Source organism: Xenopus tropicalis, chromosome 9, assembly GCF_000004195.4.
Source record: "Xenopus tropicalis strain Nigerian chromosome 9, UCB_Xtro_10.0, whole genome shotgun sequence".
In the NCBI taxonomy this organism is placed as follows: Eukaryota; Metazoa; Chordata; class Amphibia; order Anura; family Pipidae; genus Xenopus; species Xenopus tropicalis.
Window position 1 is genome coordinate 90,338,239 of NC_030685.2, and position 27,978 is coordinate 90,366,216.

Sequence of the window (27,978 nt, forward strand, 5' to 3'; positions counted from 1 at the left end):
CAGAAGATTATTGTGGCCTTTAATGCAGCACAAATGCACCCACATAACAGAGATTTGGGGGGGTGGGGTCACATACTGAAATGGGATTCCCATTGGTCACTTGATAACACTGGGGGTGGGTAACTGTATATAGAGTGAGGGGGGGAGTCACATGACCCACTTGGCACGTGTGTATTGACTGCCCGACGCCCTGTATCGGACACTATATTGTGTCGTTAGTCGGACTGGGCAAAGAGGGGGGGCTCCAATATTGGATACACGGAAGGAGGGCAGTGGGTGGGGTTTGTGGGAGCCAATAGGAATAGAGAAAAGACGGTGGGTCAGTCCAATACCAGATGGTGATTGCGCGACAGGCGCCTCATTTGCCCCAGGCGGACGCTGATTTTATCTGTCAGTCCGACGCCCTCTGTCTGGGGGGGTGACTCCTCCTCCTGCGCCACCCAATCCCTGAATGGGAATAATGGGGGGGGGGAATAGGTTAATCAGGCAGAGCCTATGGATTAGCTGGGTCTGTGCGTTGTACCCATCCTGCAACTGTGGGGCCCAAGAGAGGGGCAAGTACCTGCCCCCCCAATCTGTTCCTCCCTGAGCCAATCACATACAGCCCTCGCCATGGGGGGGGGGGGGGGGGACAATTGTATTCCTTCATGTTAATAGAAATAAATGCCCCCCTTTCTGTCCCACCCCTCCATTGTCCCCCAACATTCTGGTCCTCTCCTGCCACCACTATTTCTGCCTTCCCTGTCCCCTCACCCCCAATCTCTTTGCTCTCACCCCCACACAGCTCTCTCCTTACATGTAATTGCCCCCCCCCACACCACAGGATGATAAATAAGGGAATGTGGGGTAGTCCCTGCTGCCCCTGGGTACTTAGTGCCACAGTGTAGGAGGAGTGGGGGTACTTACCCCATGGGGGTTTCAGCCGGTATCAGGGGGAATTCTGCCTTTATCATGTTTGGGGTGAGCAGCACTTTGTCCTCTTCCTCCTCCCGGTCCCTGACACGCGGCAACATGAGAAAATATGGTGAGTTATTTCTTCTCTCCCCCCTAAATGGTACAAATAACTGCAGGGGAGACAGGGGGGGACGGGGGGAGACGGGGGGGTAATTATATGTAACCATGAAACCAATGCACTTACTTGGCTACAATATTCTCCTTGTCCGTCTCCGGCAGCTCCGTGAGTGTGGGGGGCACCAGGACTGGCAGCAGCTCCTCACTGAATGGGCTGCACCTGGGGAGACAGGCACCTCCATATTAAATGCCCACTCGCTGGGCGAATGGACTGTGTGCGGCATATGGAAATGGGGTACAGGGGAGGAGCCTGGCAGTCTGGATATACAATATGTACATTATAAATCCATATAGCCCTACTGCTGAGTCTATATATTATGTATAACACTCACGTACACATGGACCTGTCACACCAGTAGGAGCTGCTATAGGCTGATATAGGCCCAGGCTTATGCTGATATAGGCCCAGACGTAGGCTGATATAGGCCCAGATATAGGCCCAGACGTAGGCTGATATAGGCCCAGATAATGGCTGATATAGGCCCAGATATAGGCTGATATAGGCCCAGATATAGGCTGATATAGGCCCAGATTAGGCTGATATAGGCCGACGTGGCTGATATGGCCAGATTTGAGGTGATTATAGGCCCGATATAGGCTGATATAGTGCCAGGCTTGGTGGATATTAGGGGGGCCCCAAGGAATGTAGGCTCAATATAGCATATAGGCTGAGAATAGGCCAGATGATAGGCTGATTTATAGGCCCAGATATGGCTGAATGGCCAGATATAGGTGCTATAGGCCGCGCTAGGCTGATATAGGTCCATGAATATAGGTTTAGCCGAGGTAGCTGATATAGGCAGATATGGTGTATAGGCCAACGTAGGCTGATAGGCAGAATATAGGGCTGATATACCAGATGTGGCGTTATCAGGCCAGATATGCTGATATGGCAGATGTAGGCTGATATAGGCCCAATATAGGCTGATATAGGCCAGATATAGGCGTGATATAGGCCCAGGCTTAGGCTGATATAGGCCAGATGTAGGTGAATATGGCCAGATGTTTAGGCTGATATAGGGCCAGATATAGGCTGAATAGTGCCCATATTAGGGCTATATAGGCCCAGGCTTAGGCTGATATAGGCCCAGACGTAGGTGATATAGGCAGTCGTTGGAATATATAGGCCCAGATAGCTGATATAGGCCCAGCATTAGGATATAGTAGGCCAGGCTTAGGCTGATATTAGGCCAGACGTAGGCTGATATAGGCCCAGACGTAGGCTGATTAGGCCAAGACGTAGGCTGATATAGGCCAAGACGTAGGCTGATATAGGCCCAGGCATAGGCTGATATAGGCCCAGGCGTAGGCTGATATAGGCCACAGATGTAGGCTGATATAGGCCCAGATGTAGGCTGATATAGGCCCAGATATAGGCTGATATAGGCCCAGATATAGGCCCAGATTATAGGCTGATATAGGCCCAGACGTAGGCTGATATAGGCCAGATGTAGGCTGATATGGCCCAGATGTAGGCTGATATAGGCCCGATATAGCCCCAGATATAGGCTGATATAGGCCCAGACATAGGCTGATATAGGCCCAGACTATTAGGGCTGATATAGGCCCAGGTAGGCTGATATAGGCCCCAGATGTAGGCTGATATAGGCCCAGAATAGGCTGATATAGGCCCAGACGTAGGCTGATATAGGCCCAGATGTAGGCTGATATAGGCCCAGATGTAGGCTGATATAGGCCCAGATATAGGCTGATATAGGCCCAGATATAGGCTGATATAGGCCCAGATATAGGCTGATATAGGCCCAGACGTAGGCTGATATAGGCCAAGATATAGGCTGATATAGGCCCAGATATAGGCTGATATAGGCCCAGACGTAGGCTGATATAGGCCCAGATATAGGCTGATATAGGCCCAGACGTAGGCTTACAGTATATAGGACCAATGTGACTTTTGTTTGTAGCGCAGGTGAAATGGGGGGCACTGACCAGCGAGGCCTGTGGGAGACCAATGTGGCCCCAGTAGCAGCCGCCAGGGAGACAGCAGGGAACTTCCTCCAGTCCATCAGTCCCCGGATCACTTCCTAAATGTGAAGGAAAATTTGTCAGTGACACAAACTCTATACCCCCCTCTGGGGTAAATATCCAGCAATACTCTGAATTTACCTCTCGGTCAAGGAACCTCTTTGGTGCGCCTGGGGCAGTTGGCCTCGGGTTGGGGTACTTTGGCAGGGGGCACAGGTGAAACTCCATGTCTATTTCTGAGTAAGAAAGAGGCAACTTAAAAGCCACCAATCCCGGAGCTGGATTCTAAAATCAAATCATAAAGAGAAAGATAAGAGTATTGCCCTGTGCTGCCCCATCCTGGGGTATTCACACTCTATACAGGGGGTCAGCACTAGAGTAAGGATATGACCCCAGGGACCATGAGGGGGGTAATCCGGGGGGGCTCAGGGGCAGATGTTCCTATATAGCCACAGTCAGTGCCACGGGGGCCCCAATGGGCCCAGAGAAATCAGTACTCACAAACACGTGCATGGGGGGATAGTCCGGGGGGCTCAGGGGCAGATGTTCCTATAGGGCGGGGCCACAGTCAGTGCCACGGGGCCCCCAATGGGCCCAGAGAAGTCAGTACTCACAAACACGTGCATGGGGGGATAGTCCGGGGGGCTCAGGGGCAGATGTTCCTATAGGGTGGGGCCAAAGTCAGTGCCAGGGGGCCCCCAATGGGCCCAGAGAAGTCAGTACTCACAAACACGTGCATGGGGGGATAGTCCGGGGGGCTCAGGGGCAGATGTTCCTATAGGGTGGGGCCACAGTCTGTGCCATGGGGCCCCCAATGGGCCCAGAGAAGGATAAAGTCAGTACTCACAAACACGTGCATGCGGGGATAGTCCGGGGGGCTCAGGGGCAGATGTTCCTATAGGGTGGGGCCACAGTCAGTGCCACGGGGCCCCCAATGGGCCCAGAGAAGTCAGTACTCACAAACACGTGCATGGGGGGATAGTCCGGGGGGCTCAGGAGTTGCTCCGGGGGAATGAATGAGATGATCTGTGAATTCTCTTCCTGGGGGGCAGACTCGGTGCTCTCGGCTGGGGGATCAGGCTTGGGGGGCACTTTAGGGGCCCCGACAGTAGGCGCCAGCTCATCCTTCAAGGAGAAATGAAAGTGAGGTTTAGCTCTGCCCACTGGTTCATACAAGTGAATTCATACCCAAAGACAGTATAGGGGTACCTCTGCCCCCCGCTTCAGGGGTCTCGCCAAATGCCGTGGTTTGTGGCTGGAAGACATCTCCAGTACCGGGACCGGCTCATATCCCATCAGCCTGTAGTGCTGGGGCACCTGCGGGTCACAAACTTGCCCTTTAGCCAAACAAACAAACCAACTGCACCCAGTGTGGGACCCTCTAATTACCCTCATACAGGGGGGCAACACATTAACCTGGGACCATTCATTCTGCACCACCCCCTCACTCAAATCGGGGTAATTAACTCCCCCCGGAACCGGGGTAACATCTGATCTTATCAAGAGGCAGAAGGGTATAATTGCCCCACTGCAGAACAAGGGGAGGGTACCTTTAGCTCGTACAGCGGGAGTATTTGCCTCAGCTGAACCTCTGCAGCTTTGGGGGGCGCTGATGTGAGCCCTCCGGCAGTCTGTGCTCATGGGGGGAAATAATGGAGTCAGTCAGTAACACCATGCATGGGGTCATGTAGGAGGAAGTGACATCACAGAATGATGGAGGGAGAGAAGTGACATCACAGGATGATGGAAGGAGGGAAGTGACATCACAGAATGGCGGAAGGAGGGAAGTGACATCACAGAATGACAGAAGGAGAGAAGTGACATCACAGGATAACAAAACGAGGGGAGTGACATCACAGAATAATGGAAGGAGGGAAGTGACATCACAGAATGTTGGAAAGAGGGAAGTGACATCACAGAATGACAGTAGAAGAGAAGTGACATCACAGGATGAAAAAACAAGGGAAGTGACATCACAGAATAACGGAAGGAGGGAAGTGACATCACAGGATGAAGAAAGGAGGGAAGTGACATCACAGAATGATGGAAGGAGAGAAGTGACATCACAGGATGATGGAAGGAGGGAAGTGACATCACAGAATGATGGAAGGAGAGAAGTGACATCACAGGATGATGGAAGGAGGGAAGTGACATCACAGAATGATGGAAGGAGGGAAGTGACATCACAGAATGACAGAAGAAGAGAAGTGACATCACAGGATGAAAAAACAAGGGAAGTGACATCACAGAATGACGGAAGGAGGGAAGTGACATCACAGGATGACGAAAGGAGGGAAGTGACATCACAGAATGACGGAAGGAGGGAAGTGACATTACAGAATGACAGAAGGAAGGAAGTGACATCACAGAATGACAGGAGGGAAGTGACATCACAGAATGATGGAAGGAGAGAAGTGACATCACAGAATGACAAAAGGAAGGAAGTGACATCACAGAATGACAAAAGGAAGGAAGTGACATCATAGAATGACAGAAGGAGGGAAGTGACATCAAAGGATGACGAAAGGAGGGAAGTGACATCACATACAAATAATAAGGGCAGAATACACCTAAAAGCACTTATGCTAGAAATAAGCAGAATAAATATGATTTGTGTTAAAACTACATTCTGTCTATTCTTTTAATTAAAAAATCCCTATTTTACTTATGGCTTTGTGTGTATAAAGCGCTAATTAAAAAGAACTTCCTCCCCCTCTCCCTTTATAAACAGGGCACTTTGTTCAGAGCTCCTTATCTACCTATGAAGCTCATGATCAGGGGCTTCTCAGTGGACTGGTAGAATGTGTACTGTCCCTTTAATTTCCACTATTTAGAAGGGGACACACAACTGCGAGGGGGGGGGGAGCAGATTTGCCCTTCAGAGCAATATATACATATAGTGAATATACAATCCCCCGTATATCATTTCTGGGGGCCCCTACTCACCTCCCAGTCCTGCTCCTCTGGGTAGGGGGGGAAGCGGAATGGCAGCACCAGCGCCGGGGGCAGAGGGAAAGGCTCCGCGGCTCCATCCTCGCCGCTCCCTGTGTGAGACACCGACATGTTTAATAAACATTTATTTTCCTATCGCTGCCGGGGGGGGGGGAGAAATTACAGCTTTAATTCAGATTTAATAAACACATTCAACACAAAATGCTCTCTGGGCTCGTAATGTGTTAACCCCCTATTTACTGATGCCCCAACCTCACTCCCAAACTGCAAACTCTCAGTATAACCAGAGGGGCAGACTCCCAGTATAACCAGAGGGCAACCCCCAGTATACCCCCAGTATAACCAGAGGGGCAGACCCCCAGTATAAGCATATAACCCCCCAGTATAACCAGAGGGGCAGACCCCAGTATAACCAGGGGCAGACCCCAGTATAACCAGAGGGCAAGACCCCAGTATAACCAGAGAGGCAGACCCCCAGTATAACCAGAGGGCAGACCCCAGTATAACCAGAGGGGCAGAACCCCAGTATAACCAGAGAGGGCAGACCCCAGTATAACCAGAGGGGCAGACCCCCAGTATAACCAGAGGGGCGTATAACCAGAGGCAGACCCCCAGTATAACCAGAGGGCAGACCCCCCCAGAGGGCAGCAGTATAACCAGAGGGGCAGACCCCCAGTATAACCAGAGGGGCAGACCCCCAGTATAACCAGGGGCAGACCCCCAGTATAACCAGAGGGGCAGACCCCAGTATAACCAGAGGGGCAGACCCCCATTATCACCAGAGGGCAGACCCCAGTATAACCAGAGGGCAGACCCCCAGTATAACCAGAGGGCAGACCCCCAGTATAACCAGAGGGGCAGACCCCCAGTATAACCAGAGGGGCAGACCCCCAGTATAACCAGAGGGGCAGAACCCAGTATAACCAGAGGGGCAGACCCCCATTATAACCCAGAGGGCAGACCCCCAGTATAACCAGAGGGGCAGACCCCCAGTATAACCAGAGGGGCAGACCCCCAATATAACCAGAGGGGCAGACCCCCAGTATAACCAGAGGGCAGACCCCCAGTATAACCAGAGGGGCAGACCCCCATTATAACCAGAGGGGCAGACCCCCAGTATAACCAGAGGGGCAGACCCCCAGTATAACCAGAGGGGCAGACCCCCAGTATAACCAGAGGGGCAGACCCCCAGTATAACCAGAGGGGCAGACCCCCAGTATAACCAGAGGGGCAGACCCCCAGTATAACCAGAGGGGCAGACCCCCAGTATAACCAGAGGGGCAGACCCCCACTATAAATAACATTCCAGTTCACCCTCTGATACAGAACTATCTGCCCGCTTTGGGCCGGTGCCGGTTCCTTACCTGGTGCCGCCGGGGCTCCTCCTGCTCTCATACACTGAACCAGTTTCCTCAACAAAATTAATCTGCGATCGACCCGACAGCGAATCAGAACCTGCAGAACAGATACCTGCCATTTAATCACCTGTAACCTCCATAGGCCAAACCAACAGCACCGGGGGCAGCTGGGCCGGGGCATCAGACGGGGGCAGGGAAGTATTTACTGAGTGTAGAGACACAGCTGGATCCTGCATTCCATGTTACCCCCCTACATGTACAGTGGGGCCAGTCCCCTCGGGGGTTGGGCCAGTCCCCGCGGGGGTGGGATCTCACCTTTCGGGCCGCTTGCTGGAAGCAGATCAGTGCCCGTTGCCGTATGGCCCACAGGTTGTTCTGGTAAAGGTCAAACTGCGGCTGGAAAGTTGGAACCTGTAAAATCCATGCAGTGTTAGTAGGAGACCCACAATCCTGCAGTACCAGCTATACAGCCATGGAACATGGGGTACTTACCTGGTCTATTGCCCCTAATACCGACTTATCCCTATCAGCCTGTACCAACTATACAGCCATGGAACATGGGGTACTTACCTGGTCTGTTGCCCCTTATACTCATGACTTATCCCTATCAGCCTGTACCAACTATACAGCCATGGAACATGGGGTACTTACCTGGTCTATTGCCCCTTATACTCATGACTTATCCCTATCAGCCTGTACCAACTATACAGCCATGGAACATGGGGTACTTACCTGGTCTATTGCCCCTTATACTCATGACTTATCCCTATCAGCCTGTACCAACTATACAGCCATGGAACATGGGGTACTTACCTGGTCTGTTGCCCTCAATACTCTCTGGGATACCACCCTCATAGTAACTCGTCTATACTCCTCTTCTAGGACGGGGGTCCCCTTTTTAACCTGCGTTTAACAGAAATAGGAGGGAAGCTGTTAATGGGGGGGAGCTGGTTCCTATGGATACAGATAGTTGAGGGTAATTAAATACCCCGGGTATTAATCAAATTGGTGGGGTGTATTTATGTAATTGGACAGATGATACCCAGAGTACCGAGATGATATATTTATATATAAATGAGTGTATCTATGACGCTGGCCAAGCACAGAGCCCAAGTGGCCGCGGGGGGGGGGCCCCGTGTTGGTACCGAGTGGGGCCACTGCTTGTGGTGAAATGGTACTGACCTGGAACTCTCTCTCTGCCAGTTCTCTCTCATGGAGGATGTCCTGGCGTCTCTTTGGCGGAAGCGGGTCGCTGCCCAGATGGCACTGCCTAGGGAGAGGTCTGATTGTTATGGATGAGACACTCGGGGTTTGTTGTGAGCGCAGGGAAATGAGAGACAGAGGAGAGGCGGCTGGGTCAGACTGAGAGACTGGGGGGCCATGGAGCCAGAACCCCCTCATACACTGCCCATTTGGTATTGCTGTAACACAGAGGTATAATAGCCCCTCCCTGCCCCACACTGACCCCCCTATAAGCTCCACAGGGTGTTTACAGATCCAGGGGGGCAAGTTGTGGGGTAAAGGTACTGTTGGACTGACTCCCGGCACCCTCACTGCTATAAGCTGCCCAATGAGACTGCAGAACTCACCAGCGCAGTTTATTGGCCTCTTCCTCCATTACGTTCTGTTGGACCTTGTGTTCAAACATGGCTTCCTTCCCTTGCCTTGTTACGGCTCTCGTGTTGGGGTCCCAAGGATCTGAGGGAAGGGAACAGGTCAGGGCCCCCTATGGAGACTATAGCTGTGGCGCTATAAGGGCTCACAATTTGGCTGGACCCCCCTTAGCCCATTACAGGGTTACAGATATTGGAAGACTCCATTCTGCCCTAGGGGGTCAGCGCCACAGCTCGGGGACCCCCTTACATGCCAATCATGTGACTGCTATAAGGCAGATAATAAAAGGACTATTTTACCTTCGCGCAGGTCCTTGGCCCGTAACCGGCCCGGCTGCTGGTTCAGCACCGACGCCACGGCATGTGGGTTGGACAGGTTAACTGGGAACCTCAGGTTCTGATACTCAATCACCTGTGATGGGAAGAAGAGAACAAAGACATTTAAACCCAATATGCTGTCCCTCTGCTTAAATGGCTTTATGGGTGCTGAACAAGCTTTATGGGTGCTGAACTGCCTTTATGGGTGCTGAACTGCCTTTATGGGTGCTGAACCACCTGTCCCCGGGACACACAGAGGGACCCATTGCTGGGAAGACTGGGCCATATGCTGAGGGACACGGTACGGTAAATAGTCTAGGGGCAAAATTTGACCATAGGTCTGTAACTGACCAATCAGGAGGTGGTTCTGAGATAAAGAATAAGGACAAAGAAAAAGTTCTGCCCTTGCCTCCCATTGGACACTTTGGGCCCCTGTAATTGGTTCCATTGGCCTAGTGGTGTGACTGAGCCCCCCTGGGCCGTGTGGCCCCCAGCATGTTCGGATGTTCCCAGCTGGGAGGTGATCTTTAACTGATAATTGCCCCTACGTAAGTAGCTGCTACTTAGTAGCTCAGTGTGTCTCCTCCCTAACCCCAACTTATAATAACCCCTACTGATAATAACCCCTACTGATAATAACCCCTACTGCTAGTAACCCCTACTGATAATAACCCCTACTGCTAGTAACCCCTACTGCTAGTAACCCCTACTGCTAATAACCCCTATTGCTAATAACCCCTACTGATAATAACCCCTACTGCTAGTAACCCCTACTGCTAATAACCCCTACTGTTAGTAACCCCTACTGCTAATAACCCCTACTGCTAGTAACCCCTACTGCTAATAACCCCTACTGCTAGTAACCCCTACTGATAATAATCCCTACTGATAATAACCCCTACTGCTAGTAACCCCTACTGCTAATAACCCCTACTGCTAGTAACCCCTACTGCTAATAATCCCTACTGATAATAACCCCTACTGCTAGTAACCCCTACTGCTAGTAACCCCTACTGCTAATAACCCCTACTGATAATAACCCCTACTGCTAGTAACCCCTACTGCTAATAACCCCTACTGCTAGTAACCCCTACTGATAATAACCCCTACTGCTAATAACCCCTACTGCTAATAACCCCTACTGATAATGACCCCTACTGATAATGACCCCTACTGCTAATGACCCCTACTGCTAATAACCCCTACTGCTAATAACCCCTACTGATAATAACCCCTACTGCTAATAACCCCTACTGATAATAACCCCTACTGATAATAACCCCTACTGATAATAACCCCTACTGATAATAACCCCTACTGATAATAACCCCTACTGATAATAACCCCTACTGATAATAAAACTGCTGAACATATCACCACTAAGTGCAGGATGAAGAGACAGACTTTGCTGCCATTACGTTGCGCTTCTTACCTTGGACGCATTTTGCTGCAGCGCCCGTAAGCGCTTTTTCTTGCGTGATATTATCGCCGTTGGTATCTGTGCATCTTCCGCTGAAACAAATGGTTTCTGGGTGATTTCTTCCCTGCAGGTAAAGTAACACACACATAGATAAGATGGGCTCCTGCTCACATATAACTTACATTGTGTTACATCCCAGGAGGTTGTGGGGTACATAAATAGCAAGTGGGGTTCCATTAAGAAGAAATATCCCCTTTGTTCAGGTTCTCACAGGTTCTAGAGCTCTCTCAGCTGATTAACCCAAGGCTGTATACTAACAGTTCTGCATTCATTGCTTTACCTGTAGTATTTCTGTTAGTGGGGGCGCTGTTCCATTGCTGACTATAGAAAGTATATCAGGCAGAGAAAGGAACTGCAAGTGATCCTTCAACTCAATCAGATTCCCCAACATGCAGACCTCTATAGCAAGCAGCAACAGCCCCATATAAAGCACCGATGGCCCAGAGGAAATGAATAAATCAGTTCTGGATCTATTCCTGAGCCGTATATCAGTATTTCAGTGCAGGTGCTGCACATACCTGTGGGGGGGCTACAAATGAGGGTGTAACTATACCATAAGCAGGCCCTTTATCTCCTGGGAGGCCCAGACAGTCCTGTGGGGCAGTTTAAATCTCTCAAAGGGGTCACAAATGTGAATGACGTCTCCCAGGGGCTGTCTATAAGCTTGATGGGGTCACTGACCCCGGCAACCAAAAACTCCTCTCATACTGAATATCCCAACCTATTCCATTGGTAACACAATGGGGCACACATGGGGTATCACTTACCTTGCAGGGGCCCCTGGGGAGCAGCTCCCAGTGAATACGCAGGGATAGGGTTTTGAGTTAAATTCAGAAATCAGCAGGTTCATGTTCATGTGAGCCGTGCCATATGCAGACGGGGTGTAGGTCACCCCCACACTGGCCTGTCCGTTACCCCCAATCACTCCTGAGACAGAAAGGGGCAAAAAGATACAGACTCACAAACCGAGTTTCCTCTTTTTAATAGAAAAACAATAGAAAAATATTGAATATATATATATATACTCCTACCTGCAACAAGAGCACAGTGAGTTGGATTTGTGTTAATGTGTATTCTGCCCATTCTTTCATTAAACAAATCCACATTTATTTCATTTTGTTATAAAGATAATTGTTTTGTTTTACGCTTCCTTCCTTCTCCCTCACCTGGGATTCAAGAGAGGTGGTTTAAATAGAAATAATGAGCTCTGTATAAACAAGAGCCTCCCTTCTCCTAGCTGCTGGCAGGTCTGGACTTGGGGGGGGGGGGGATATCACTCCAACTTGCAGCGCAGCAGTAAAGTGTGCCTGAGTCTGAGCTTTCAGCCGGCGCTACACATTAGAACTGCTTTCAGCTAACCTATTGTTTCTCCTACTCCCATGTAACTGGAGGAGTCCCAAGCCGGACTTGGATTTCTTACTATTGAGTGCTATTCTGATACCTACTGGGAGCTGCTATCTTGCTCCCTTCCCATTGTTCTGCTGATCGGCTGCTGGGGGTGAGGGGGGGGATATCACTCCAACTTGCAGCGCAGCAGTAAAGTGAGACTGAGTCTGAGCTTTCAGCCAGCGCTACACATTAGAACTGCTTTCAGCTAACCTATTGTTTCTCCTACTCCCATGTAACTGGAGGAGTCCCAAGCTGGACTTGGGTTTCTTACTATTGAGTGCTATTCTGATACCTACTGGGAGCTGCTATCTTGCTCCCTTCCCATTGTTCTGCTGATCGGCTGCTGGGGGGAGGGGGGGGGGATATCACTCCAACTTGCAGCGTAGCAGTAATGTGAGACCTCTGTATGAGCACTATATTATCTGGGGGGGTCACTGTATGAGCACTATATTATCTGGGGGGTCGCTGTATGAGCACTATATTATCTGGGGGGGTCACTGTATGAGCACTATATTATCTGGGGGGGTCACTGTATGAGCACTATATTATCTGGGGGGGTCGCTGTATGAGCACTATATTATCTGGGGGGTCGCTGTATGAGCACTATATTATCTGGGGGGTCGCTGTATGAGCACTATATTATCTGGGGGGGGTCACTGTATGAGCACTATATTATCTGGGGGGGTCACTGTATGAGCACTATATTATCTGGGGGGGGTCACTGTATGAGCACTATATTATCTGGGGGGGGTCACTGTATGAGCACTATATTATCTGGGGGGGGTCACTGTATGAGCACTATATTATCTGGGGGGGGTCACTGTATGAGCACTATATTATCTGGGGGGGTCGCTGTATGAGCACTATATTATCTGGGGGGTCGCTGTATGAGCACTATATTATCTGGGGGGTCGCTGTATGAGCACTATATTATCTGGGGGGTCACTGTATGAGCACTATATTATCTGGGGGGTCGCTGTATGAGCACTATATTATCTGGGGGGTCGCTGTATGAGCACTATATTATCTGGGGGGTCACTGTATGAGCACTATATTATCTGGGGGGGGTCACTGTATGAGTACTATATTATCTGGGGGGGTCACTGTATGAGCACTATATTATCTGGGGGGGGTCACTGTATGAGCACTATATTATCTGGGGGGTCGCTGTATGAGCACTATATTATCTGGGGGGTCACTGTATGAGCACTATATTATCTGGGGGGGGTCACTGTATGAGTACTATATTATCTGGGGGGTCACTGTATGAGCACTATATTATCTGGGGGGGGTCACTGTATGAGTACTATATTATCTGGGGGGCTCACTGTATGAGCGCTATATTATCTGGGGGGGTCACTGTATGAGCACTATATTATCTGGGGGGGTCACTGTATGAGCACTATATTATCTGGGGGGGTCACTGTATGAGCACTATATTATCTGGGGGGGTCACTGTATGAGCACTATATTATCTGGGGGGTCACTGTATGAGCACTATATTATCTGGGGGGCTCACTGTATGAGCGCTATATTATCTGGGGGGTCACTGTATGAGCGCTATATTATCTGGGGGGGCTTACAGTATGAGCGCTATTTTATCTGGGGGGGTCACTGTATAAATGCTATATTATCTGGGGGGGGCTCATTGCATAAATGCTATATTATCTGGGGGAGGTCACTGTATAAATGCTATATTATCGGGGGGGTCACTGTATAAATGCTATATTATCTGGGGGGGTCACTGTATAAATGCTATACTATCTGGGGGGGTCACTGTATAAATGCTATATTATCTGGGGGGGGTCACTGTATAAATGCTATATTATCTGGGGGGGTCACTGTATGAGCGCTATATTATCTGGGGGGGTCATTGTATGAGCGCTATATTATCTGGGGGGGTCACTGTATAAATGCTATATTATCTGGGGGGGTCACTGTATGAGCGCTATATTATCTGGGGGGGTCATTGTATGAGCGCTATATTATCTGGGGGGGGTCACTGTATAAATGCTATATTATCTGGGGGGGGTCACTGTATAAATGCTATATTATCGGGGGGGGGGTCACTGTATAAATGCTATATTATCTGGGGGGGGTCACTGTATAAATGCTATATTATCTGGGGGGTCATTGTATGAGCGCTATATTATCTGGGGGGGTCACTGTATAAATGCTATATTATCTGGGGGGGTCACTGTATGAGCGCTATATTATCTGGGGGGGGTCATTGTATGAGCGCTATATTATCTGGGGGGGGTCACTGTATAAATGCTATATTATCGGGGGGGGTCACTGTATAAATGCTATATTATCGGGGGGGGGGTCACTGTATAAATGCTATATTATCTGGGGGGGGTCACTGTATAAATGCTATATTATCTGGGGGGGGGTCACTGTATGAGCGCTATATTATCTGTAAACTGTGGCTGAATGGCAGACAATGATCAATGATATTTAATAACTGGAGAAAGCCAATTAGCAGACAAGAAAGGGTCACATGGTATGAGGATAGATGAAACATGAAACAAATGCTTAATTAGCCCTTTATTAGACGAGCAGTAATGACCCTGATAAAGAAGGCGGCTTGATCTCATTAGAGGTAATATTCCCCATACTCCCTGCTGCTCCCCCCCCGGGATATGGAATATAACCCCCCCCCCCAGCTGTGGGGCATTAATCTACAGAGATTACAGAGGCTGCAGATAAGGGCAGAGAGCAATGAGTTTGGCACAAGGGGCCATTGTGTGGGCTGGGGGCACGCGTGGGGCAAGGCCACAGCGCCAGGTGAGTACAAAGGCAACATTCATGGGCGCCGGGTAAGGAATGTGCCTGGGCCCTGGGAAGGTGCTTGGCGCCACCATTAATCAGATTGGCCAATCAATAAGCAGGCAATGGTGCCACTGTTTGGCCGGGTATAACTGCCCTGCTGGGTTACTCAGTGACTGTTATGGCAGTGTCCGTAGCAACTGGGGGGGCAGATAAGAAGCAGATTCACCCCCCCCAGGCTATTGGCTACTGAAACATCAGCTGGTACAGCAGCACCCCCATATACTTACCCCATACTAGGGCTGGTCTGGTCCTGCTTACCCCTCCTGTTGGGGCAGTTAATGCACAGCCCCTAATCGTGGGTTTTGAGGGACCATTTGGCACTATGTGCCCCCCTCATTGCTGCCCAGCCGGGCTATAATTACCCCATTACCCACCAGCGCTGGGCTCTATAACCCAAATACTCCAGTAATACATCTTGGCCTAACTGCGCTACTGTCTCCCGAGTTGCCCACGCTTCTGGGGGGCACTGTTACCCCAGTAATGCTATGGCTAGCACAGGGGCCCTGGCCCCCCAGTACCACCTACCTACAGCCCTATTACAGCTATAGATCCATGAGAGCCTGGCTCCCCCCTTGCTGCGTGTAGGAGAGTATTGCCGGGGGGGTTACACTATTACCCATAGTTCCCACCAGTATTTGCTGCTATACACTGAATGGGTGAGCAGCGAGGGGTGCAGATAAGACCCCCTCTCCATTACATGAGATGTTGACTGCAAGCTCTTCCGTCTAGTTTTCCTTTTTAATCCCAGTTTATATCAGCAAGACTCCTGGGCTTTAACAGAACCTCCACAGAAATGAATGGGCTGGTTTTCTACATACAAAGCAAACTCACAGCTCCAAACCCAATCTGCCCCAGTTACAATGTGGCTTAGGTGCCCCCCCACCCCACATTATCATTTCTTCAGTGGGGGGGGGGAATAAGAAACTATGCCCCGGCACCACTAATGCCCAGGTGCCACCAATGCTCCGGCACCACTAATGCCCAGGTGCCACTAATGCCCAGGTGCCACCAATGCCCAGGTGCCACTAATGCCCCGGTGCCACTAATGCCCAGGTGCCACTAAAGCCCCGGTGCCACTAATGCCCTGGTGCCACTAAAGCCCCGGTGCCACTAAAGCCCAGGTGCCACTAAAGCCCCGGTGCCACTAATGCCCTGGTGCCACTAATGCCCAGGTGCCACTAACGCTCCAGTGCCACTAATGCCCCGGTGCCACTAAAGCCCCGGTGCCACTAATGCCCAGGTGCCACTAATGCCCTGGTGCCACTAATGCCCCCACGTACCTGAGGTTGGCGACACGGTGAAAGCTTTGTGAGGCTGAGTGATCTCAACGCAGAACTCAAAGTCGATTGGGCAGCTGCAGCGCAGGGGGATCACGTACTGTTTGCTGTGGAGAGAAGGGGGGCACGTAATGGGGGGGTAAAGCCAAAATGACACATTAATAGTCACATTACCCTCTCTTAAAGAGACAGTATTTTATACTCGCTCTGCAGGGGAGCGTAACTTTCCCTTTGTGTTGGTTTCCCTCCCACGGTCGGTGCCAAACCCCTGCGTCACGGTGGTACGAGCCACGGTCCCATGTGATTGGCAGAACCGAATCGGGTATCTCAGTGTATGCGGCACCGCTGGGAGGGAACTGCAGCACCCCATTATTATAGGATTGTTGGACCCCCCCTAGATAAATGAATCAGGGTGTCTGTAGCTGCATTGGGCAGGAATGGTATTGCCCCACTGTGTGTGGGTCAAAGGGGCAACAGGGCAAACACTTGGACTAATGAAACTAACTAGGCCAATTATAAGTGCCCCTCTGGGGTATTTGTGCAGGGCAAGAGCACACACTGTACGTAGGGCTGTATGTTCCACATGGCAGAGACACGTATGTGCACTTACCCCGCGGGACAGGGCCGTGTTTGCTCAGCGCATTAGCAACATGGCAGCTTTTCCCTTCTCACAATAGGAATTCTCTAAACACAAAATCAATATTTGTCGTTCAATTTGGCAGAAAGTCAGACAAAGCGACTCACCTCTGTCCCAGGGCAACGTCAGATAAGTTGATACGCGATGGAAAATCTACGCGGTTCATGACTGGGTATCCGTGCACCGGTACCAGCAGCGTCTCCCCTCCCTGGGAACAGGACAATCTGGGTCAGGCCTGATACACTCACACCCTGTGCCAATCTGTTCAGCCCGGAGTTACCCGGTAACAGAGCTACGAGAGGGCACGGGCACTGCTAACACTGATACACTCACACCCTGTGCCAATCTGTTCAGCCCGGAGTTACCCGGTAACAGAGCTACGAGAGGGCACGGGCACTGCTAACACTGATACACTCACACCCTGTGCCAATCTGTTCAGCCCGGAGTTACCCGGTAACAGAGCTACGAGAGGGCACGGGCACTGCTAACACTGATACACTCACACCCTGTGCCAAATCTGTTCAGCTCGGAGTTACCCGGTAACAGAGCTACGAGAGGGCACGGGCACTGCTAACACTGATACACTCACACCCTGTGCCAATCTGTTCAGCCCGGAGTTACCCGGTAACAGAGCTACGAGAGGGCACGGGCACTGCTAACACTGATACACTCACCACCCTGTGCCAATCTGTTCAGCCCGGAGTTACCCGGTAACAGAGCTACGAGAGGGCACGGGCACTGCTAACACTGATACACTCACACCCTGTGCCAATCTGTTCAGCCCGGAGTTACCTGGTAACAGAGCTACGAGAGGGCACGGGCACTGCTAACACTGATACACTCACACCCTGTGCCAATCTGTTCAGCCCGGAGTTACCCGGTAACAGAGCTATGAGAGGGCACGGGCACTGCTAACACTGATACACTCACACCCTGTGCCAATCTGTTCAGCCCGGAGTTACCCGGTAACAGAGCTACGAGAGGGCACGGGCACTGCTAACACTGATACACTCACACCCTGTGCCAATCTGTTCAGCCCGGAGTTACCCGGTAACAGAGCTATGAGAGGGCACGGGCACTGCTAACACTGATACACTCACACCCTGTGCCAATCTGTTCAGCCCGGAGTTACCCGGTAACAGAGCTACGAGAGGGCACGGGCACTGCTAACACTGATACACTCACACCCTGTGCCAATCTGTTCAGCCCAGAGTTACCCGGTAACAGAGCTATGAGAGGGCACGGGCACTGCTAACACTGATACACTCACACCCTGTGCCAATCTGTTCAGCCCGGAGTTACCCGGTAACAGAGCTACGAGAGGGCACGGGCACTGCTAACACTGATACACTCACACCCTGTGCCAATCTGTTCAGCCCGGAGTTACCCGGTAACAGAGCTATGAGAGGGCACGGGCACTGCTAACACTGATACACTCACACCCTGTGCCAATCTGTTCAGCCCGGAGTTACCCGGTAACAGAGCTACGAGAGGGCACGGGCACTGCTAACACTGATACACTCACACCCTGTGCCAATCTGTTCAGCCCGGAGTTACCCGGTAACAGAGCTACGAGAGGGCACGGGCACTGCTAACACTGATACACTCACACCCTGTGCCAATCTGTTCAGCCCGGAGTTACCCGGTAACAGAGCTATGAGAGGGCACGGGCACTGCTAACACTGATACACTCACACCCTGTGCCAATCTGTTCAGCCCAGAGTTACCCGGTAACAGAGCTATGAGAGGGCATGGGCACTGCTAACACTGATACACTCACACCCTGTGCCAATCTGTTCAGCCCGGAGTTACCCGGTAACAGAGCTACGAGAGGGCACGGGCACTGCTAACACTGATACACTCACACCCTGTGCCAATCTGTTCAGCCCGGAGTTACCCGGTAACAGAGCTATGAGAGGGCACGGGCACTGCTAACACTGATACACTCACACCCTGTGCCAATCTGTTCAGCCCGGAGTTACCCGGTAACAGAGCTACGAGAGGGCACGGGCACTGCTAACACTGATACACTCACACCCTGTGCCAATCTGTTCAGCCCGGAGTTACCCGGTAACAGAGCTATGAGAGGGCACGGGCACTGCTAACACTGATACACTCACACCCTGTGCCAATCTGTTCAGCCCAGAGTTACCCGGTAACAGAGCTACGAGAGGGCATGGGCACTGCTAACACTGATACACTCACACCCTGTGCCAATCTGTTCAGCCCGGAGTTACCCGGTAACAGAGCTATGAGAGGGCACGGGCACTGTTAACACTGATACACTCACACCCTGTGCCAATCTGCTCAGCCCGACGTTACCCGGTAACAGAGCTACGAGAGGGCACGGGCACTGCTAACACTGATACACTCACACCCTGTGCCAATCTGTTCAGCCTGGTGCACAAGCAAACTGACAGTCAGACACCGTCTCCCAAGCAAACTGACAGTCAGACACCATCTCCCAAGCAAACTGACAGTTAGACACCATCTCCCAAGCAAACTGACAGTTAGACACCGTCTCCCAAGCAAACTGACAGTTAGACACCGTCTCCCAAGCAAACTGACAGTTAGACACCATCTCCCAAGCAAACTGACAGTTAGACACCATCTCCCAAGCAAACTGACAGTCAGACACTGTCTCCCAAGCAGACTGTCAGACACACTCTGTCTGTGGGTTAAGCGCAATGCTGTAAGAATCGAGCAGTCTCTTACCTGGCAGTGGAGACGGATGCAGTCATAGTAATATCTCCACTCGTCGGGGTTAAACCGGACGGTGACTGTGATGGCCAAACCTGGGACCAGCCGCTGCTGCAGGGGGGCACAGAGGGGGGCACAGAGGGGGACATACCTGTTAGACTCACCCCTTAGTTCTCTAGACCACTCTCCCCAGTACCTTTAGGGGTATATTTATCATGTTGCGTACAAAGTGGAGTAAAACATTACCGGCGGTGTTGCTCATAGCAGCCAATCAGATGCTTTGCTTTTGTTTTCTAACTGTTAAGATCAAATTGCTGATTGGTTGCCCTGGGCAACATCGCCGGTAATGCTTCACTCAACTTTTTACTCCATATAATTAATATACCCCTAAGTGTGTGTATGGGGGAACATGTCCCTGAACTCTCGCTATATACTATATATTTAAGGAGGGGTGCATGTTAGGCATCGGCCTGGGGGGCTGCGGGGAGTGAACCCCTTTCTTCTCTCCTCTTCAGAATCCCGGGGCCGGCGCATCCGCAGTAGAGTGAAAAAGTCGGCTTTTTTGTAAAAGGCTTCCCCCCCCCCCCAAGACCCCAAACAGCACTTACTGCTTTGCTGTAGCTGATGGAGAAATGCTTTGTCTGCGGCGGAATAATATGGATGTTCATGACATCGGCAGAGACATTTATCAACTTCTGTTGGATAAACAGACAAAGGGACATCATGTAAATATACGTTTGTATGAATTCAACCCCCCCCCAAGTAACTGCCCCAGTACTGGGGTATTAGGGAGAATGTGGAGCAGAAAGCAATGGGCCCAGGGGACACCATGTAAATATACGTTGTATGAATTCAAGCCCCACCCCCAAGTAACTCCCCAGTACTTGGGGTATTAGGGAGAATGTGGAGCAGAAAGCAATGGCCCCAGGGGACACCATGTAAATATACGTTTGTATGAATTCAACCCCCCCCCCCAAGTAACTGCCCCAGTACTGGGGTATTAGGGAGAATGTGGAGCAGAAAGCAATGGGCCCAGGGGACACCATGTAAATATACGTTTGTATGAATTCAACCCCCACCCCCCAAGTAACTGCCCCAGTACTGGGGTATTAGGGAGAATGTGGAGCAGAAAGCAATGGGCCCAGGGGACACCATGTAAATATACGTTTGTATGAATTCAACCCCCCCCCAAGTAACTGCCCCAGTACTGGGGTATTAGGGAGAATGTGGAGCAGAAAGCAATGGCCCAGGGGACACCATGTAAATATACGTTTGTATGAATTCAACCCCCCCCCCCAAGTAACTGCCCCAGTACTGGGTATTAGGGAGAATGTGGAGCAGAAGCAATGGGCCAGGGGACCACCATGTAATATACGTTTGTATGAATTCAACCCCCACCCCCAAGTAACTACCCCAGTACTGGGGTATTAGGGAGAATGTGGAGGCAGAAAGCATGGGCCCCAGGGGACACCATGTAAATATACGTTTGTATGAATTCAACCCCCCCCCAAGTAACTGCCCCAGTACTGGGGTATTAGGGAGAATGTGGAGCAGAAAGCAATGGGCCCAGGGGACACCATGTAAATATACGTTGTATGAATTCAACCCCCCCCCCCCAAGTAAACTGCCCCAGTACTGGGGTATTAGGGAGAAATGTGGAGCAGAAAGCAATGGGCCCAGGGGACACCATGTAAATATACGTTTGTATGAATTCACCCCCCCCCAAGTAACTGCCCAGTACTGGGGTATTAGGGAGAATGGTGGAGCAGAAAGCAATGGGCCCAGGGGACACCATGTAAATATACGTTGTATGAATTCAACCCCCCCCCCAAGTAAACTGCCCCAGTACTGGGGTATTAGGGAGAATGTGGAGCAGAAAGCAATGGGCCCAGGGGACACCATGTAAATATACGTTTGTATGAATTCAACCCCCCCCCAAGTAACTGCCCCAGTACTGGGGTATTAGGGAGAATGTGGAGCAGAAAGCAATGGGCCCAGGGGACACCATGTAAATATACGTTGTATGAATTCAAACCCCCCCCCCAAGTAACTGCCCCAGTACTGGGGTATTAGGGAGAATGTGGAGCAGAAAGCAATGGGCCCAGGGGACACCATGTAAAATATACGTTTGTATGAATTCAACCCCCCCCCCAAGTAACTGCCCCAGTACTGGGGTATTAGGGAGAATGTGGAGCAGAAAGCAATGGGCCCAGGGGACACCATGTAAATATACGTTTGTATGAATTCAACCCCCCCCCCAAGTAACTGCCCCAGTACTGGGGTATTAGGGAGAATGTGGAGCAGAAAGCAATGGGCCCAGGGGACACACCCGCTGTTCTATGACACTGATACAACACACGGTAATTAAGGACTTATGTTAATTTGATTGTAATTTATCCTTAATATGATTTCCCCCCCCCCCCAATACCAATGGGCTAATTACCCCAAACTGTGTGTGTGCCCCCCTATATTCTGCACCACAGACCTTGTCAGGCAGACAGACAAGCAGACAGACAGACAGGCAGACAAGCAGACAGACAGGCAGGCAGACAGGCAGGCAGGCAGACAGACAAGCAGACAGACAAGCAGACAGACAAACAAGCAGACAGACAGGCAGACAGACAAACAGACAGACAGGCAGACAGACAGGCAGGCAGGCAGAGGCAGGCAGACAGACAAGCAGACAGACAAACAAGCAGACAGACAGGCAGACAGACAAACAGACAGACAGGCAGACAGACAGGCAGACAGACAGACAAGCAGACAGACAGACAGACAGACAGACAAGCAGACAGACAGGCAGGCAGGCAGACAGACAGACAGGCAGGCAGACAGACAGACAGACAGGCAGGCAGACAAACAGACAGACAAGCAGACAGACAGGCAGGCAGACAGACAGACAGACAGACAGGCAGGCAGACAAGCAGACAGACAAACAAGCAGACAGACAGGCAGACAGACAAACAGGCAGACAGACAAGCAGGCAGACAGACAGACAAGCAGACAGACAGACAGGCAGCCAGACAAGCAGACAGACAGACAGACAAGCAGGCAGAAAGACAGACAAGCAGGCAGACAGACAGGCAGACAGACAAGCAGGCAGACAGACAGGCAGGCAGGCAGACAGACAGACAGGCAGACAGACAAGCAGACAGACAGACAGGCAGACATACAGGCAGATAGGCAGGCAGACAGACAGACAAGCAGACAGACGGGCAGACAGACAGGCAGGCAGTCAGGCAGGCAGGCAGGCAGGCAGGCAGGCAGGCAGGCAGACAGACAGGCAGACAGACAGACAAGCAGACAGACAGGCAGACAGACAGACAGACAAGCAGACAGACAGACAGGCAGGCAGACAAACAGACAGATAGACAGACAAGCAGACAGGCAGGCAGGCAGACAGACAGACAGACAGACAAGCAGACAGACAGACAAGCAGACAGACAGACAGGCAGACAGACAGACAAGCAGACAGGCAGGCAGACAAACAGACAGACAGACAGACAGGCAGCCAGACAGACAGACAAGCAGACAGACAGACAGGCAGACAGACAGACAAGCAGACAGGCAGGCAGACAAACAGACAGACAGACAGGCAGCCAGACAGACAGACAGACAAGCAGACAGACAGGTTGAGTCCATGTAACTCACCAAACTTTGCTGGTGACACTTTCCTATTTCGTAGCCCCCAAAGTGCAGGATTCCAGGCTTGGCCTCTACAGCCGAGTTTTTGTGGAGTTTTGAGTAAATCTCTGAAAAAGGGTGAGAAAATGAGGGGATGCGGCAGATGAAGGAATGGCAGGGTACAGCTGGGGCAGGGGGGTTGTGCCACGTGCATGGGGGGTATTGTAGGGGCACAATGGGGATGCACTGATAGGGCTATATATGGGCAGGATATATATATAAGGTTATATGTGGGCAGGATATATATATAAGGTTATATATGGGCAGGATATATATATAAGGTTATATGTGGGCAGGATATATATATAAGGTTATATGTGGGCAGGATATGTATATAAAGTTATATATGGGCAGGATATATATATAAGGTTATATATGGGCAGGATATATATATAAGGTTATATGTGGGCAGGATATATATATAAGGTTATATGTGGGCAGGATATATATATAAGGTTATATATGGGCAGGATATATATATAAGGTTATATGTGGGCAGGATATATATATAAGGTTATATATGGGCAGGATATATATATAAGGTTATATGTGGGCAGGATATGTATATAAAGTTATATATGGGCAGGATATATATATATATATAGGCTGAATGAACCCAGGGTGGGTAAGTTCTGACCCAATATTTGCAGGCAAGCTGTCAGGCCAGAGACAGGCCCGGCACACCAGCACCGCGGATCCGGTCGGTGCCACAGGCCCATACTCACTTGACTCGAGCAGATGGTTTGGAACATTTCTTCTCACGGGTTCTTCCACCAGACTCGCCAGGATTGGTGAAACCTTCTTAAATCTCTGATCCTCTGTGGGAAAATCCAACATGGCTGCCGGGGCCACCTCCATCATGATAAGGGCAACAGAGCCGAGATACGGGTACAGGGGTGCCCAGATGTTACCTGAAAGCAAATGGAAAAGGAGAGTCAGTATCTGTGCCCAACTGTACCAGTCGGACCGACGGTATCTGTGCCCAACTGTGCCAGTCAGACCGACGGTATCTGTGCCCAACTGTGCCGGGCTGGGTCAGTCAGACCGACGGTATCTGTGCCCAACTGTGCCGGGCTGGGTCAGTCAGACCGACGGTATCTGTGCCCAACTATACCAGGCTGGGCCAGTCAGACCGACGGTATCTGTGCCCAACTGTACCAGGCTGGGCCAGTCAGACCGACGGTATCTGTGCCCAACTGTGCCGGGCTGGGTCAGTCAGACCGACGGTATCTGTGCCCAACTGTACCAGGCTGGGCCAGTCAGACCGACGGTATCTGTGCCCAACTATACCAGGCTGGGTCAGTCAGACCGACGGTATCTGTGCCCAACTATACCAGGCTGGGCCAGTCAGACCGACGGTATCTGTGCCCAACTGTACCAGGCTGGGCCAGTCAGACCGACGGTCTCTGTGCCCAACTGTACCAGGCTGGGTCAGTCAGACCGACGGTATCTGTGCCCAACTGTACCAGGCTGGGCCAGTCAGACCGACGGTATCTGTGCCCAACTGTACCAGGCTGGGTCAGTCAGACCGACGGTATCTGTGCCCAACTGTACCAGGCTGGGTCAGTCAGACCGACGGTATCTGTGCCCAACTGTACCAGGCTGGGTCAGTCAGACCGAACTGCCCACTGTACCCGGTCAGTCCCCCTGTGCCCAACTGTACCAGCCTGGGTCAGTCAGACCAACGGTATCTGTGCCCAACTGTACCAGCCTGGGTCAGTCAGACCAACGGTATCTGTGCCCAACTGTACCAGCCTGGGTCAGTCAGACCGACGGTATCTGTGCCCAACTGTACCAGCCTGGGTCAGTCAGACCAACGGTATCTGTGCCGAACACAGACCTGTCGTACTGATCCAATCCTGTATTTACTATTATCCGTACAGGTGCCAAGCGGAACCCTCAGTGCCAGCTCGCTAGCGGCTCTAGAAACCCCTGGCACTCAGTTGCCTGATTGGTAACTTTAGGGAAAAGGCCAGAGATTCGCCACTAGCCATTGGCCACAGAGACATTAGCTAACTTGCCATCAGGGGGCAAATGATCCAGTAGCAGCTATTGCAATAACCCCACGCCCTCAAGCAACCGCCAAAGAGCCCTGACACTGCCCTTTCCTGCAGTAAAGGATTCTGGGATTCGCTAACAAGATGGCTGCCATTCTCGCATAGGAACCTACCAAATATATTCACCGCGTGGGACCCAGGCACATGTCTCAGGGCTGCGCCTTTCCTGGGCACCCAATGCCTCTCATTCCCTCCCCTCGTCTCCCTGTGTCATTGGAGGGGACTCTCTCAGATGTCTCCTAAATTTGTGGCGCTCTTTTAACACTTCTCTCAGCAGGTAGGAATGTCTCTCGCACTGCCGGCTGCAGGCACCCCCAGGCTGTCTCCCAGGTTGTGTGGGCACCCCCCAGTCTGTATGTCAGTGGGTGGCACTCTACCACAGTGTCTCTCAATGTGAGGGCTCCTACAGTCTGTCTCTCAGTGGGTGGCACTCTACCACAGTGTCTCTCAATGTGAGGGCTCCTCCAGTCTGTCTCTCAGTGGGTGGCACTCTACCACAGTGTCTCTCAATGTGAGGGCTCCTCCAGTCTGTCTCTCAGTGGGTGGCACTCTACCACAGTGTCTCTCAATGTGAGGGCTCCTCCAGTCTGTCTCTCAGTGGGTGGCACTCTACCACAGTGTCTCTCAATGTGAGGGCTCTCAGTGAGCTCCCCCTCACTCTCCTAGACTGTCAGTGAGTGCCTCAGTGGCAGTTTACCAGGGTGTCTCATCCTCTATGCCAGTGTATATCCCACATGCCAGTATCAGTACAGCGGTGGCGGGGCGACAGTGCCAGTACCAGCATGCCAGTTTAATAATGCCAGGGTATCAGTGTGCCAGTAGCAGTGTGGTGCCAGCGTATCAATATGCCAAGGTATCTGAGTGCCAGTTGCAGTGCGGTGCCAGGGGTACCAGGGTGCCAGGGTATCAGGGTGCCAGTGCCAGGGTATCAGGGTGCCAGGGTATCAGTGTGCCGGTGCCAGGGTATTACTGTGCCAGGGTATCAGGGTGCCAGGAATATCAGTGTGCCAGGGTATTACTGTGCCAGGGTATCAGGGTGCCAGTACGGTGCCAGGAATATCCGTGTGCCAGTAGCAGTGTGGTGCCAGCGTATCAATATGCCAAGGTATCTGAGTGCCAGTTGCAGTGTGGTGCCAGGGTATCAGGGTGCTGGTGCCAGGGTATCAGTGTGCCAGGGGTATCAGTGTGCCACTGCCAGGGTATCTGAGTGCCAGTTGCAGTGTGGTGCCAGGGTATCAGGGTGCCGGTGCCAGGGTATCACTGTGCTACTGTCAGAGTATTACGGTGCCAGGGTATCTGTGTGCCAGTAGCAGTGCGGTGCCAGGGGTATCAGGGTGCCAGCGTATCAGGGTGCCAGTGCCAGGGTATCAGGGTGCCAGGGTATCACTGTGCTACTGTCAGGGTATTACTGTGCCAGGGTGCCAGGAATATCAGGGTGCCAGGAATATCAGTGTGCCAGTGCCAGGGTATTACTGTGCCAGGGTATCAGGGTGCCAGTACGGTGCCAGGAATATTCGTGTGCCAGTAGCAGTGTGGTGCCAGGGTATCAGGGTGCCGGTGCCAGTAGCAGTACAGATGCCAGGATATTACTGTGCCAGAGTATCAGGGTGCCAGGGTATCAGGGTATTACGGTGCCAGGGTATCAGTGTGCCAGTGCGGTGCCAGGGTATCAGGGTGCCAGGGTATCAGGGTATTACGGTGCCAGGGTATCAGGGTGCCAGGGTATCAGGGTGCCAGGGTATCAGGGTATTACGGTGCCAGGGTATCAGGGTGCCAGGGTATCAGGGTATTACGGTGCCAGGGTATCAGGGTATCACTGTGCCAGGGTATCCGTGTGCCAGTGCGGTGCCAGGGTATCCGTGTGCCAGTGCGGTGCCAGGGTATCCGTGTGCCAGTGCGGTGCCAGGGTATCAAGGTATTACGGTGCCAGGGTATCCGTGTGCCAGTGCGGTGCCAGGGTATTACGGTGCCAGGGTATCAGGGTGCCAGGGTATCCGTGTGCCAGTGCGGTGCCAGGGTATCACTGTGCCAGGGTATCAGGGTATTACGGTGCCAGGGTATCAGTGTGCCAGTGCGGTGGCCAGGGTATTACGGTGCCAGGGTATCAGGGTATTACGTGCCAGGGGTATCAAGTGGTATTACGCGGGTGCCAGGGTATCAGTGTGCCAGTGCGGTGCCAGGGTATTACGGTGCCAGGGTATCAGGGTATTACGGTGCCAGGGTATCAGGGTATTACGGTTCCAGGGTATCAGGGTATTACGGTGCCAGGGTATCAGGGTATTACGGTGCCAGGGTATCAGGCTGCCAGGGTGTCAGTGCAAAGATTCGCGCCTGTATCTGTCCTCCCCTTTCCTTCACGATGGCAGGACGCGTTGCCATGGGGACAGCCTAACAATGGGCGGCTATGTGGGCTGTTCCATTCCATGCGTAGGGGCGGAGGCTACAATGTATCTGCCACAAGCTCCGCTATAGGCTCCATTTTAAGACCGGGAGGAGGGAGCGGGGCAGTCTGAGGAGCAATAAGTCTGTAGCCCATAAGAATGATGGCGGAAGTCTGAGGCGTGACATCACTCGGAGGCGGGTCCTGGTAATGAGGAGAGGATGACATCACAGCAGACGGCGGGAAG

At 51.7% G+C, this 27,978-nt stretch overlaps 1 protein-coding gene across 1 annotated transcript; it reads right to left on the bottom strand.

Annotated features, from left to right (window-relative positions):
- Positions 1-27,921, bottom strand: cfap221 (cilia and flagella associated protein 221). Its single transcript, XM_031893421.1, has 24 exons — positions 25,465-27,921; positions 24,020-24,205; positions 23,262-23,362; positions 20,219-20,305; positions 19,626-19,721; positions 17,018-17,118; positions 16,277-16,380; positions 11,543-11,702; positions 10,728-10,839; positions 9,278-9,389; positions 8,954-9,062; positions 8,547-8,634; positions 8,178-8,267; positions 7,680-7,775; positions 7,371-7,461; positions 6,001-6,098; positions 4,605-4,685; positions 4,264-4,371; positions 4,015-4,179; positions 3,196-3,339; positions 3,019-3,113; positions 1,139-1,231; positions 907-996; positions 1-447 (listed from the first exon to the last, which is right to left on the bottom strand). The coding sequence occupies exons 2-24, from the start codon at positions 24,153-24,155 to the stop codon at positions 321-323; spliced, it is 2,484 nt and encodes an 827-aa protein (XP_031749281.1). The 5' UTR covers positions 24,156-24,205; positions 25,465-27,921; the 3' UTR covers positions 1-320.
- Between the last annotated feature and the right edge of the window lie 57 nt (positions 27,922-27,978).

What these genes read in the sequence shown, in the direction of transcription:
- cfap221 (XM_031893421.1), bottom strand. Translation starts at nt 24,155, where the DNA reads ATGATGGAGGTGGCCCCGGCAGCCATGTTGGATTTTCCCACAGAGGAT. An exon ending in GGCCAAGGACCTGCGCGAAG is followed by an intron (nt 9,063 to 9,277) that starts GTAAAATAGTCC and finishes CCCTTCCCTCAG; the next exon opens with ATCCTTGGGACCCCAACACG. An exon ending in AGAGGTTCCTTGACCGAGAG is followed by an intron (nt 3,114 to 3,195) that starts GTAAATTCAGAG and finishes CTTCACATTTAG; the next exon opens with GAAGTGATCCGGGGACTGAT.